This window comes from Melozone crissalis, unplaced genomic scaffold (genome assembly GCF_028551555.1).
Source record: "Melozone crissalis strain CALT ecotype California unplaced genomic scaffold, PUWL_Pcris_2 ptg000046l_1, whole genome shotgun sequence".
Classification (NCBI taxonomy): domain Eukaryota; kingdom Metazoa; phylum Chordata; class Aves; order Passeriformes; family Passerellidae; genus Melozone; species Melozone crissalis.
In genome coordinates this window covers 14091977-14107072 of record NW_026535824.1, presented here as the reverse complement: position 1 = coordinate 14107072, position 15096 = coordinate 14091977, and the positions used below count along the sequence as shown (strand labels likewise).

The 15096-nt window shown below is 50.8% G+C and overlaps 1 protein-coding gene and 1 pseudogene across 1 annotated transcript; one reads left to right on the top strand and one right to left on the bottom strand.

The window, feature by feature from the left end:
• The window catches only part of LOC128943499 (serine/threonine-protein kinase pim-1-like), a 253989-nt pseudogene extending 250996 nt beyond the window's left edge, over window positions 1-2993 (bottom strand).
• Window positions 2994-3561: 568 nt separating this feature from the next.
• Window positions 3562-5084, top strand: LOC128943540 (serine/threonine-protein kinase pim-1-like; the record flags this gene model as incomplete). The annotated part of the gene is made up of 3 exons (XM_054286455.1): window positions 3562-3681; window positions 3805-3855; window positions 4734-5084. Coding segments are annotated over 3 exons (522 nt in total), but the record flags the coding sequence as incomplete, so codon positions are not given.
• Between the last annotated feature and the right edge of the window lie 10012 nt (window positions 5085-15096).

The following is a 15096-nucleotide window of genomic DNA, read 5'->3' as shown; positions in this document are numbered from 1 at the left end:
TCCCAGAAAATGCTAATTATAAGGGATTTATTGCCTTGATATGTAGATGCAGTAATACATTGTCTTGGCTTACATTGTACTGGCTTGGTGCGCCTGTGTAACCCAAAGGTGAATTAAAGGACAACGAAGAAGACTACAGAGCCTTCATCAGTGACGACCCCCAAAGACTTGTGCGACCACCAAACCGAGTGGTGGCACATGCGTGGTAAAGGTGGTAATGAAGGCGGAGATAGAGATATGACTAACTGAAAATGGGAGGAGATGGAATTGACACATAGCATATAAGGGGTGATTTTCACTTGGCAAGCTTGTACGTGAAGTGGCAAGGGTCATTGAACCCCGCACTCCGTACCCCCCGCGGTTGTTTTTGCTTATGTGCTATTATTTGAACCAAATTATCCCTTATTTAAATCAAATTATATTGTATCCAATTTTATATTTTTTTATTTTAACTATTCAAATGAAATTGCGACTACTTTTAATATTGTTTGGGGTTTTTTTATGATGGGATAATTGGGCAAACATAACAGCTTCACAGTTACAGCTGTACATATGTTCTGATCTTTAGATACAGTTTTGAATTAACGTGTTTTGATTCTGTCTTTAAGTTTTGATGACATATTTTTAATTCTATTTTTTTTTGATGAAGAAAAAAAGTAAATAAATAAACAAAATTGAAAAAAAACAAAAGGAGAATGTGAGACCAGGACCTGCTAGTCTAGAGATTATGGGATTGCAGCTCACTCGATGTGCCAGCGTCTCACCACATCCTTTCCGCATTGGGCCTCTCCTCCTCCTCTTTGGCCATGTTTTCTTTGTGTCATTTGTGCTGCTCTTTGTTACTTGGCATTACAACAGAGTCACCTGTTGACCTGTTTGAGGGACAATGGATCCAAAAGATCCTGTCTAGTCAAAGGTGTGTTCTGTGCTCACCAAAGGCCTGAGCAAAGAAACCAAGAGAAGTGTGCCCAAATCCCAAAGCTTTGCTCCTTTGCAATCTCCCACAGATCTGGCTCACAGGTGTCTTCAATCACAATTCCACAGGTAAGAAGAGGTAATGTATTTCACTGGGAAAAGATGCACTGCTTTGGCAAAATCACCTGTATGTATATTTACTGGGGACAGCAGTGCAGCTGTGTTGTTTGCACCTTGTTTGCAGAAGGATGAGTGCACTGGGAGGCCAATAACAAGTGACAAGGGTTCCTCCAATCTGCACTGCAGCCTGGGTGCCATTCAGCCCAGAACTAGGGGATCATTTGTTCCCATGGACCAGTGCTTGCCAGTGGAATGAATTCCTGCACAGCTGGAAGAAGCAATTCTGGATTCAGCTCCAGCTCTTGGTGGGCTGCATGATCATTGACAGTGCTGCCCTTCCAGAAATTATTCTGCAGTTTCCTTTCATAGTCATTTGAAACTTTGAAACTTCACATTTTAATTTGCTTTGCTTTAGGGTAAAACACTTCTGGGCCCAGTGCAAGCTGTAACCTTCTGACAGCAAAGTCCTCATGATTGCCAGCTTCTGATGTTACACAATGTCACCTGGCTGCCTGTATTTGCTTTGCTCTGGGTCTAGTCCCGGCCTAGTAAAGCCCAGGTAGGGTGGCACGTTGCAGGGAAAACTGGTCCATGAGCTTATGGTGTTGCCATCAGCAGCAGAGTGAATGTGCCCTTTGGGGATTCGTCTGAAGACAAAATTAGGGACCTGCTCCATGCCACAATATTCTCTTAGATCTTTCTGAAATATCCTAGAAAAGGCTGTGAAACTTCACATCTCCTTGCACAGCCACTGTTTGAAGAGGGGCATTTTTGTCCCTCCTCAAAGTCATTGCTCTTGCACACCAGAAACATGAACATCCGCCAACAGGAATGATGCATGGTCCTGCTGCTGCTGCTGCAGAGCACTGGGCAGTGCAGACCTGGGTATTACCAACATGAGCACTTAATTAGCATTTCATGCTCCTTCAAGCTGTCCAGATCCCAGGGCTTTTTGTTTCAAAGCAGCCATGCACCATCTCTAGGGAAGAACAGGAAATGGGAAACAGCGACTGCCAGCCTTGCAGGGGTATGGGGGAAAACCTGAGGTGTCTGCATCAAAAGATGAATGGGAAGAGTGTAATTGCCAAAGCAAACGCTTCATTAGGATAGCTGGAGCAGTTCTTTACTGCATGCTTGCATTGAGATCATTTGGGATCTCCTTTTTGTGTCTCATGCAGAAAAGGAGCTCTTAATAATACCACACTACTTAAACCAGATTAGCATGTATCTCTGTAGTGGTTCACAATGAAGCAGACTGCCTGCTGTGCCACTGCCAGGCCTGGTTTAGACCTGCTCTGGACTGAAAATCCAGACAAACACCATCAGCACACACCTGTGGCCCACCGAGCTCTGGGACGCTGCATTCCAGCACCAGAGGGACTCAGGAGAGACCAAGTGAATCAACTACAACCCACAAAAAGGACTTTCTGAATTTGCCATCTCTTCAGCACTGTCAGAGGTTTTATTTAATATTATTCATTTTACATGCTTGTGAATACTTTACTTGTTTAATAAACTGTTTTTTTTTTTTACTTTTCTCGAGGGAAGTCTTTTCCTGAACTAGTAGGGGTAGGGGCTGCTTGAACTTCCTTTCTAGATGGATTCCTTTTGGAGATTTCCTCCCAAAATTTGCCCTAAACCAGCACAAACTGTCACAATGAAAATTGCACCAGTGGCACAATTTTTCCTGGTGGCAAATCTTGTGACAGAAGCTTGACCTTATTCTCCATGAGAGATTTTTGGGAAGAGCAGACAGGAGAATATTTCTGGAAAACTGAAACAGTTTTCCAGAAGTGAAATGAAAATGAAAGAAACAATCCAAGATGTTTTCCTCTATTTATTTCTATGCTCCCCTTTTCCATGTTGCATCCCAGTAATTCCAGATGCACCTCACCTCTAAGATCAGTGACTTAGGGATTTTTAGGTGCTCTAAAATACCACAAGCCACACACACTCATTCTCATTCTCATTCTCATTCTCATTCTCATTCTCATTCTCATTCTCACTCTCACTCTCACTCTCACTCTCACTCTTCTCTCTCCCTTTCCCGCTGTCGGGCACCCTTCTCTCGGTGTCCGTTTCCCAGCGTCCCTCTCCTCTCCCCTGCCGGGCTGGGCCATGCCCCCGGCCCGCCCCCGGCCCTGGGCGGGGCTGCCCCGTCGCGGTCTCGCCTCCGCTCGGCTCTGGCCGTACTGGCGGTGGCGCTGCTGGGCGGGCATCAGTGCCTGGTGCGGGGGCGGCATCGCCGCCCTTCGGCTCCGCCTGGCCCGAGCCCGGCCCCGGACCCGACGCAGGCTCCACTCCCGACTGCGGCCCCGGCTCCTCCCAGGGCCCGCGGAGGACACACGCGGCGCGGCCGCTCCCGCCGCCTCCGCTGCGGCTTCCCCGGCCCGAGCTCCGCCGCTCGGCAGCGCGGCCTCCAGCCCCAAGCCGCCGGGGCCCGGGGCGGGTGGGGATGCCGGCCCCGGGGCGGGTGAGGGGCGCTCGGGGGCCGTTGCTGGCCCCGAGCCGAGCGCTGACAGCCGCGTCTCGCCCGCAGGTGAGGCGCACGAGGCCCTGCAGGAGCGGCACCGGCTGGGATCGCTGCTGGGGCGCGGCGGCTTCGGCAGCGTCTTCGCGGCCACGCGGCTCTCGGACGGCGCCCCGGTGAGCGGCGGGGCCGGCGGCGGGCGCGGGAGGAGGGGGCGGAGGAGGAGGGAGGAGGAGGAGAAGGTCGGGGCGCGGCGGGACGGGTGGCGAGCTCAGCCCGCTGCTCTCCGTCGCTCGCAGGTGGCCATCAAACGCATGCCGCGGGATCGCATCCGGCACTGGGGCGAGCTGGTGAGTGAGAGGTGTTATGAACAAAAATTCAGTTGATTTTTTTCTGTGAGAAAAAGGTTACCACTACTGCTGGGCTGCTGCCTGTGTTATGGTAATTACGGGTTGTTGTGGTTAATAGTTGTCTTTGTATCGGTAAAAGCCCTGGCTGGGGTGAGTTAATAGCTCTTCTCTCAGCAGTAAAGGGTGCAGTACCTCCCGAACAGTGAGGAGAAAAGACTTTGGAGGGGAGGGGTATGCAAAATAATTCTAAGGACCAGCATGCTGTGTGGGACCCCTACTCCAAACGTGCAGGAAGAACCCCAAAAACAACGAGCCACCTAAGAGTTGAGAGACTGGAGTGATGTCTGGACGTGGGGAGCCGAGTGCTGAGCCTGCAGAGATGTGGAACACCTTCGGAGTCCCTCTCGCCCTGACCTTTGGAGTCGTCCCCGGCATGGAGACTGAGCGGACGGGGCCGGGAAAAGTAACAACGAGGGGATCATCACGCCCTAAACGCTCCCACGAGGACCTTATCCCCAGCTCTACTCCTAGTGGACAAAGCAGCGCATATCCTCCTCTTGTGGGTCACCCTGGGAGAGAGAACGGGAGACTGCAGCCCCACCGAGCTGCCCAATCCTGAGCTGATCACTTTTAATGAAGGTATTAAGAAGGAGAAGAAGTCTCCTGGCCTTGTTTATTTCAAGAGGGGCCAGCAGCAACAGCCGGGCTGTGCCAGGCGGCGAGGAGCCGGGGCCCGGCAGGGTGGGAGCCGCCGTGAGCCCTGCGGGGAGAGCGGGCGTGGGCTGAGCGGGGCGTGCAGAGCATCCCGGGCTGGCTGAGGGCTCGCAGAGCCCCGGCACGGCCTCAGCCCCACTGACGGCACCGCGCTCCTCCCGCAGCCCGACGGCACCAGAGCCCCGCTGGAGATCGTGCTGCTGGCCAAGGTGTCCCGTGGCTGTGGCGGTGTCATTCAGCTCCTGGAGTGGCTTGAGCTCCCCGACAGCTTCCTGCTGGTGCTGGAGCGTCCGGAGCGGTGCCAGGAGCTCCCGGGTTTCCTGGCGGAGCGGGGGTTCCTGCCAGAGGAGGAGGCGCGGGGGCTGTTCCGCCAGGTGCTGGAGGCCGTGCGGCACTGCACCAGCTGCGGGGTCCTGCACCGGGACATCAAGCCCGAGAACATTCTGCTCGACCTGGCCAGTGGGCAGCTGAAACTGATCGACTTTGGCTGTGGCGCCTTCCTCCAAGACACAGCCTACACCCAGTTTACAGGTGAGCCCTCGCAGGGGATGCTCCTGGGCATCTCGTGGCCCAGCCTGGGTGCAGCACTGGGGCTTCCCCCTATTGCAGCCGGGACGGGATTGATGCTGGAGCCGAGTTGTTCTGGGTGGGGTGTGAGGGCGGCCAGCTCCCAGCCCTGCTGACAGCCTTCAGCAGCCACTGTGGCCTGGGCTGGGGCTGGAGCTGGGGCAGCCAGCCCGACACAAACCCCCATGGGGGTAGCAGAGATGGGAGTCTGACCGCATGCCCCGGATGGTTTGGTGTGCAGGCGAGGAAGGGCTGGACTGCTCCGCTCTCCTTGTTTGCCTTGGCTTATTAACATTTTTGGGGGCCATGGAGGTGGGGAGGAGAGTGGGTTTTCTCCACTACTGGGTGGGTTTTTCCTCTGTGTGTCATGGTTGGGCCTTCCTAGAGTCTCTTCTGCCCTCTTCCAGGACCAGTGGCTTCTTTTCCAGCCCCGAGTTTGTGCACAAGTCCCAGGTGGTGGCGAGAGGGCAGCGCTCACCCCATGTGCCTCTGGGGCAGCCCCCACATGCCCAGGGATGCTGGGGCCAGGCTCTGGGAGCAGCAGCATCCCCCTGCTGATCTCTGTCTGTGTTCCACAGGAACCCTGTCCTACAGCCCACCAGAGTGGATCCAGCACCAACGCCACCACGGCGAGGCAGCCACGATCTGGTCCCTGGGCCTCCTGCTGTGTCATCTGGTCATGGGGAAGCACCCAGTGATTTTAGTGCACTGCAGGCTTGTGAGCGTTTCTCTTAGGACTTTATTTTCATTCCAAGGGATTCCTAGTTGGGTGAGCAGCACTCAGCTGGGAGGAAATGAACTCAGGTTAACAAACCTGTTCCCCTGCACACAGACTATCAGAATAACCTGAAAGTGCTCTACAGTCAGAAAATGGCACCTGGATTCAGCAGGAAGAATAGCAGATATATTCCCTCAAAGCCAGAACGGGTCTTGGATGCACCAGAGATGTTCAACGACTACTGTAAGTAGGCTGCAGGGTTGAGTGCTGGGCATCCAGAACATTCTGCATTGGATTGCTGTTCCTAGGACAGTGTGACTGGGCTGTCTGTATTATTTTGTGTACTCAGGCTAGCACAGACCACTTCTGGAGTGTCCCTGTGTGGCCTTACAGGCACAGTGGTCTAGGGCACTGTGTTGGTGCCTTGGAGCAGGGTACCTGGCCCCAGCAGCTGGGCACAGTGACACTCAGAAGGCTGCCCCTCACCTGTATGTGTGTGTGTGCACATGTGCACCCGCACCTGCTGCATCAGCACAGGTGAAGGGCAGGGCTCTCTAGCCAAGCATGGTGTGACCTGCATTGCTCTTTCAAATTGTAGATCTGAATCTCGTAGACTGGAGCTCCCAGAACTTCCTGGCAGTGGCTCTGGACGACACTGTTTATCTGTGGAATCACGCTACTAGGGAGATTATCCCCCTGCTGCAGATGGAGCATCCAGATGTTTACATTTCCTCTGCGTCATTGATTAAAGATGGAGACTACCTTGCTGTTGGCACAAGTAGTTCAGGTGAATGCAGGACTAAAACTAGAGGTGTTTTCTAGGGATTGACAGAACTGTGGGGCCTGGGGACAAAACCTTGGCTGGCAGAGGAAGGATGCCATGCACCTGACTTGTCTTCCCTGGTGTGGGGTGGAACTGCCCAGTGTGCAAGGCAGGGTTTGGTTTGGGGGTTTTCTGATAAGCAGCATTACCTTCTGTGCTATAGTCATGAGATACACATTTTCTCTGTTCCCTTACTGAGAAAGCTGAATGCCAGAGCCTGTGCAGTGAGGTTCCTAGGGCATAGAAAGAGGATTGGGTTTCTTCTGAAGAACTTTTTGCTTTGCCTCTCCAGCTATTGTTGCATTTATGTTGTTGTATATCATATTTCTAGGGTCTCATACCTGCTGGGTGGTTTTCTCACAGCAGCTCTTCACAGCACTGGCGCTGTTGCTTCTCAGTCAGGACTCCTCTCCAGCTCTTCCTGAATGCCCCACCCCCTTTTATCCCAGCTACCTCCACGGGCTACAGCTGCTGCCCAATCAAGGACATTGCAGCTGCAGCCCAGTTACAATACCTAGAATCAGGGCAGGGTCATTTATACAATACAGAGATCTTTTACTGCAATACATATATTTACTAAGGCCCCTATAAGCTATGGGACATTGAGCAGCAGAAACGTCTCCAAACCATGACCAGCCATTGTGGCTGTGTGGGAACCCTCAGCTGGAACAGCTACATCCTCTCCAGGTAAAGCAGTGGGTCAAGGGCAGTTTCCAGTTGTTGCAAACTCCTATCCCTCAATCTACGTGTGGCATGGGTTAGGGATGGCAGAGAGAAATTTGTCTTGGCTTGGGAATCTTACTCAGCCTTATCTGTTGGGGCTGTGAGGAGAAGGCCTCTTTCCTGTATTGCAATTTGTGCTGAAGCTGTAAAGAGCTTGTGTGGGTGTTTCACTCACACCAACAGACCTGTGTTGCTGGTAACACTGGTTGAAACCCAGTGGCAGGTATAGCAGTCTTGCAACAACAAAAATGGATTTGGGTGAAAATGTGCAGCCTGACCCTTCAAGCCTTCTCTTCTCTCTGCAGTGATGCACAGACTGGGCACATCCATCACCACGATGTCCAAGTGGCTGAGCATCACGTGGCCACTCTTGCTGGCCACACACACAAGGTGTGCGGACTCAAATGGTCTCTGGATGGCCGCTACCTGGCCAGTGGTGGCATTGACAGTCTGGCGAACGTCTGGCCATGCACCCAATGTGGGGATGGAGACTTTGCTCCTCTACAGACCTTCACTCAGCACCAGGGTGCTGTCAAGGTGAGCACAGAGCTGCCACGGGCAGGTATGTGTGTGCAAGGCAGGCATGCAGCACTGGCTGGGTGCAGGTTGCCTCTTGTATGTTTTAAAATGAACTCTCCTCTCTCAGGCCTGGCGTGGTGCCCATGGCAGATGAATGTTCTAGCCACTGGAGGTGGCACTAATGACAGACATATCCGCATCTGGAACGTGTGTTCTGGCGCCTGCCTCAGTGCTGTTGATACCCGTTCCCAGGTGAGAGATGAACATCAGCTTGGAGACAAACACCTTCTGGCAGCACACCTACACAGAGCTGCTGGCTCCACAGGCCCAGAGGCACGGGGAAGGAGGGGGACCATGCTCGCGTCCGAGTGGTGAGCATCAGCACATGCACCTTGTCTCACCTGTGTTACTGCCTCTTTGCAGGTGACTTCTATCCTATGGTCCACAACCTACAAGGAGCTCATTTCAGGCCATGGCTTTGCACAGAATCAGTTGATTATATGGAAGTATCCAAGAATGAACAAGGTTGCAGAGCTGCCAGGTAGGTGGACAGGGCCTGGGGGGGGGGGAGGGTGCTGTTAGAGGTTGAAGACAGCTGCACTCCTTGGTTTGAGCCTGCAGCATCACTGATACAGGACAGTATCCGGGGCCATGCTGTTAGGAGTAAAGCATGCCCAGGGGGCTGTGGAAGAGATACCATTGATCCAAGCGTATGCTTGGGGTCTGAAATCACACTGCCACAGCCACTGGGGAGACAGCTATGCAAGCTGGCAGGGCTCATGGGAGCATACAGGAGTAAATGTGCATGTGCTGATCAGCTCAGCCCTGATTGCACATTCCTTCTCCTCCTCAGCTCATACTGATAGAATCTTGAACCTGACCATGAGCCCTGATGGTACAGCAGTGGCCTCAGCAGCTGCTGATTAAACAGTGCAGGTCTGGAGCTGTTTTGAGCTGGATCCCATAAAGAAGAAGGAGAAAGAGAAGGCAAACAGTGCCAAAAGCAGTATTCCTCACCAGAGAATCCACTGAGAGCACGGGATTGTTGTGGGGAGGGGGATATTTGGTTTTACACGCTGTACAGTATTTTAAATGTTAATGAACTGCTTAACTTGACTTTTTCTTAATGGAGTCTGATGGAAGAAAAAGCCATGGCTCTTAAACCCAAGTCCTTCTCCCTGAGGCTGGGGATCTGGGCAAGGAGTGGAGACCTAGGTCTTAAGGGCAAGTTTGCAGGCCCCTGAGCTTAGCACAGCCTAGCAGAAGGATGCTGTGCAAGGGCTGTACTTCTGTTTCTGTCCCAACTAAGATAGATATGTCACCTGCCCCATCTAGATGCTGACTACAAGCACAGCAGCTCCACCACAGGCTCAACTGAAAGCACAGCATGGCTGTGGCCTCAGTTTGTGTTGTCCTGGCATTTCTCACAAGCCCAGGGACACCTTCCTATGGCTCTGCAGGCAGATCTCAGTTTGTCTTGTTAGCTACAGGCAGCCATCACTGCCTGCCTATGGTGCTGGAGTAGAATAGCTGTTGGAAAAAAAAGGAGGGAGAGAAATATAGAGCAACAGCTGTAATCACCCCAAAGGCTGGAAAGGGGCTGGCTCTGGCATAAAGCCTGATGCAAAACAAAAGGTTGGCTTACACTGCCACGCCCAGCCTGGATGTCATGCAAGAGCCATGCAAAGCACCAGCAACCCTGTGCTCAGCCTTCAGTCACGTATTCTTCCAACAACTCTGATCTCCCTTCCCCTCCTGCTGAAAGGAGGCCCTAGTGCCTCACCGAGGCTTCATGCAGGGGAGCAGGCACCGGGGCTCAGCTGACATTTATTGGAGCTTGACTCCCCTACACTTGGAAAAATGCCTTTTTTCCAGGCTGAACTGTGCTGGAGCAAGTTGCAGGAAATATATTTGAGCCCTCACCTGACCAACAACCAGCTGAGCCATGCTGCTTTGCACGGTGGAGCCGCAGTGTCTGAGGTTGTGGGGCTGCACCAGACCCATCACGCCTGTCCTTCAGCTGCACCAGCAGGGCCAGGGGCTGCTGGGGACGCTGCACAGCTGATAAGCACCTTGGCCTGTACAAAGCAGCTCCACCAAGCCTGTGCCTCCCATCAGCCCTCAGTGATTAGCTGAGGGTGGATTATTAACTGTTTTCACCTTTCCCTCAGCACAGTACCACACTGTGCCTAGCACCAGCTCTGCCTCCTGAGCCTTACAGCAGCTGGAACCTTCCAAGGTTCCGACTTGTGCTCTGCCAAGGCCAGTGAGTGTGTAACCACATCCACCAGAGCACCCCCCCCACACACACATAAAGCTGATATGGGGGGCACAGTCTCAAAAAACAGCCACTGAGCCAGCACCTTCCCAGCAGTGCTGCTGGTGCATCCCCATTTGGCCACTTGGGAAAGATCAGGAGGTCCAAGGATGGAGCTCTCCCTCAGACACAAATCCTCAGGCCACAGCTGTCTCTAAAGGGGAAGCAGGCAGGAACCCAGATGCAAGGCTGGGCTCTCACACAGAGCTGTGCTGTTGTTGTAGGAGCCCTGCCCCACACCCCTGCACTTGGTGCTGGGAGTTAGCACAGACTTGCTTTGTGGGGCCACAGCTGATTAGGCCTTCCCTGGTCCCTGACCTGGAAGGAAAGCTTTATATGCCAAAAAGTTCCTGTCATTTTTTCAGTCCCATGTAAGAGCAGCTCAGCTTTCTCACAGACTCTTTCTTTCTCCTTAGCACATGCCCCACACCCAGATGCTGTGCATTACACAGCCCTTAGAGGACCTCTGAGCATTACCAGAGGGTAATGATACTGCAGGGTCTTTGACCCCATGCTGGTCTCTTACAGTCCTGGAGTGAGGAGGAGCAGAGGAAGGAAGTGGGCACTGATCCAGCAGGCCCAGTAAACACAGCCCTGTAAGGTGTGAATTCAGTTCACAGCATGACAGCATATTAATTACCCAGTGCCATGGCCAGCCCAAAGAAGAGCACAGCTAACAGTGTTATGAATAAGAAGCTTGACTAGGCCAATATTCAAGCAGCAATCAATTCATTATTTAATATGGTAAAGTATGAGCAATGCAGCGCTGGGTACGGTGGGGGAAGTTTTCCCTCCAACTGCACACCAATAATTGAGGGTTACGGGTATTTATAGGGGTACCCATTAGTTTTTTTCAACAGTTTCTATTTCCAGTTTTTACTCATCAGCAATTTTTATTCCAAATTATTAGATCACAAATCTATACACTATTGTGATTTTAATTTCTCAGGATGTATCTCAAAGGAGTATCCCCAGATGGTGATGGTCCAGTTTCCGAAAGAAGAAAGACGAATCCCATCTGGTGGGGTCCAGCTCCCCAGATGTGTGTCCACCTTTTAATTGCAGAGACTCTAAATCTCATAACAGTGATGTCCAGCTTCCCTTTGGTCAAAACCATAAACCCTTGAGGTGATGTTCATCTTCCTTTCTCAAGCTGTTTTTCTCTGCTTCAATAAGGTGTGAGATAAACATATTTCCTTTACATATATTCCAAAGCTACAGTTTCAAGGATACAAGTAATATTCTAAAATTATACTTCAAAAGGTTATTATTATTGCAGAACTTTATGGATTAAATGCAAGGAAAACGCAACATCTTCAACACCTTAATTCCAATGCTCCTAAATCAACAAGGGTTAATTGCAAACAAAAGATAGGTTCAAAGGCCTTTTTCCATGCTTTGTTTTTCTTCAGTTATTATTAGAATTCACAGCTCTCCCATTGTCGGGGTCCACACATTTTGCATTCACAAATACACACATCGCCTGTTTGTGCCTGACACAAAACACAGCTTTGCATCTCACAGCCAAGAAAATGCAATCCTTGCTCTTCTGACACAGCTCTCTCTGTTCATGATGTGGGACAGTGAGTGCTGATGATGTGCAGGAGCTGATGCAAGGGACAGGGACGAGGATGCAACAGGCACAGTGCCAAGCTGACAGAGGGATGATCTCTGGCAGTGGCGCTGAAAGAGAAGAGTTTCAATGAAGCACAGAAAATGGCTCTTTGTTTCACCTCTTCTTTCAGTGCTGCTAAGAATGTAGCCTGGAGCAAGCTGGGAACACCAGAGCCTGGAGCCCTTTCCAGGCAGGGCTGCATCAGACACAAACCAGCAGGGGACTGAGGAGCCCCTGGGGTGGCAGTGAGCAACCTCGGGCTCTGCTCACTGCTGGTGGCATTTTCTATTGAACCATCTCCAAGGACTTCTGTTGTGCTCTGTATTTCTAATGGTTTCCCCCCTTGGTTTTTTTTGATTGTCTCCTGCACCTTTTTTCCTCCAAATTTTCCTACCCTGTCAGCAGCAGCCCCTGTCCAGAACTGGCTCTAAAATATCAGCAAAGTAGCTAGGAACAACAATGGGTGGAATCCTGTGGCTCAGGAATTCGTATGCCAGAGCCTGCCTGTGCCTCATGCTTTGTCAGGACCTCCTTCTCTGTGCAAAACAAGGGACTGGTGGAGTCTTTTTGCCACAGAGCTCCTGAGAAGCAAAGGTTGGGCTAGGTTTCTCAGGAGTGTATCTGTTAAGTTCATTGCCGGCAAACAGAAAGTAAGGCCAGGGTAGCAGAGCAGCTGGGAGCTGGTCACTCCCTGCAAAGGGCTGGTGTAGGATGTGGGAACACCACATTCCAGGAGGGGCGAGGAGGGTCAATGTGCTCAAGGTGCTGCCAATGAGGTTTGGGTTCACTTAGAGCGTAGTCAGGGCTGGTGAGCACTGCAAGATCCAGCTGCAGTCCCCATCCACGTCCCTTTCAGTGATAGCTTTAGGGTGTCTGCAGCCTGGATCCAGAGCGGCCTGGGGGGCTCCTGAGGCTGCCTTTGCACTCAGGGTGAGGATGCCCAGGAGCCCCTGAGGCCGGCAGTGGGGACCAGGGCTGGGGCTTGTGGCCTGGCAGGTGTGGCTCTGGTGGCTGTGACATGCCAGGGCATGGGTCACTGTCACTGCCCTCCGCAGCCCTGGCTACCTCTGTGATGCTCCAGGGACAACAGCAAGAGTGGGGATCTGGCTAGGTTAGGGTTTTGCCTGAGCCAGAACCTCTAGGCCAAATGCCAGCAGTAGAGACCCCTGGAGGACCAAGTGAAGGAAGCACAGGAGGCTCTTCTGCGGTGTAAAGTGCAGCAAATTCATCAGGAGAGGCAGGGGGAAGGTTCTACAAGTCAGAATTCCCAAAGGGAACAGATGTTCAAAGAAGCCCCAGCACCCTTGTGCGCGGGTTTTTAAAATCTTTCAAAACAGGGGGTGGACACCATATAGTAACCAATAAGCGACTCTTGGGGTGTAGTTTTGAGGGCTACAACAAAGCAGAACAAGGGGAAGAGAGAGCGTTGGGATAGGGATTGGATCTTAGGGTGAGGGACAGGGAACTTTCTGGAACAAAGGGTAGGGTTTGGGCTGATGGATGGGGCAAAGGGGCCGGGTTGTCTTGACAGACAGGGAAAAATCTGGTGAGGAGGGAGGGAATTCCTTGAGGCACACTTGAGTAGGAGGCATAACAGAGGGGAGAGACTAACTGTAATAACTCGGGGAACACTTGAACATACCACTACATAACAGAACATTTGGCTCAATAAACTAACACACTGCAACACAGAAATTCAGGGTTTCAGCAGCTGAGAGGTGGCACTATTAGAACCCGCAGCAGCTGGTGAAAGCCATCTCTGTCCTTCAGGTTCTTGCTGTGTGGGAAGGTGCTGCGAGTTGTGGTGGCTGCACTGCCCCTATGCTGGGAGGATGATCTGTACCAGGGCAGAGCAGAAAGCTGCCATGGTGAGCAGAACATGCTCAGAGCATTACAGTTCAGAGAATGGCACTGCCCTTGAAGGGCAAAAAGCTTGAAAGCATAGAATTCTGTGCAGAACCGTTGCACAAATTTTCTCTTCTAGAACATGCCCATTTTTGTATACTGTAGATAAATACTCCAGGTTTTATAGAATACATGGGGGTTTTTCTTAAGGTTTTTGGGAGAACTCTCAAGTTTATTTCTGTTTGTATTTTACATCCAGCATGCATACAGGTTTTTTTTTATTATTATTATTTTTCTTTAGTAAATACTTAGGGAACAAATACCTAAGCATTTTTAATCCTTTGGGATATTGTGACTAATGTTCTTAGAAAGAAAACCTTGTTGAACAAGTGTGAAAACACAGAGAGAGGGAAAACAATATAAAAGTCTTTTAGAACAGGGTGTGTAATAAGGACTGCAGAACTGAGTAATTCCTCCAAGGGCAGAGTTAGCAAGATATATTACCAAGAGTAACCGCCAAGATACTTCCTTAAGCATAAGGAAATGTGACCTGCAGCCATACAAAGTACAGCCAAAGCAAATGAAAACCTTTGGAAAAGAGGGAATTTTTCCAGTGACATCAGTCTGTGATAAATAGGTACGATTTGTGCTGATAAATATTGAAACAGTAATCAATATTGATACAGCAATTAATATTTGAGAATAATAAAATAGTTTAAAGTTGTAATGCCAAAGAAGAGAGGGAGAGGAGGGGCTCCACCCGCCCTTCCCAGCAGCTGTTCTCAAGGACCACAGGAAAGAAGCTGAAGATACAGTTGCTAAAAATGACCAAGAACCTGGTTGGATCCCAGAAAATGCTAATTATAAGGGATTTATTGCCTTGATATGTAGAGGCAGTGATACGTTAGTCTTGGCTTATATTGTACTGGCTTGGTGCGCCTGTGTAACCCAAAGGTGAATTAAAGGACAACGAAGAAGACTACAGAGCCTTCATCTGTGACGACCCCCAAAGACTTGTGCGACCACCAAACCGAGTGGTGGCACATGCGTGGTAAAGGTGGTAATGAAGGCGGAGATAGAGATATGACGAACCGAAAATGGGAGGAGATGGCATTTACACATAGCATATAAGGGGTGATTTTCACTTGGCAAGCTTGTACGTGAAGTGGCAAGGGTCATTGAACCCTGCACTCTGTACCCCGCGGTTGTTTTTGCTTATGTGCTATTATTTGAACCAAATTATCCCTTATTTTAATCAAATTATATTGTATCCAATTTTATATTTTTTTTATTTTAACTATTCAAAAAAAATTGCGACTACTTTTAATATTGTTTGAGGTTTTTTATGATTGGATAATTGGGCAAACATAACAGCTTCACAGTTACAGCTGTACATATGT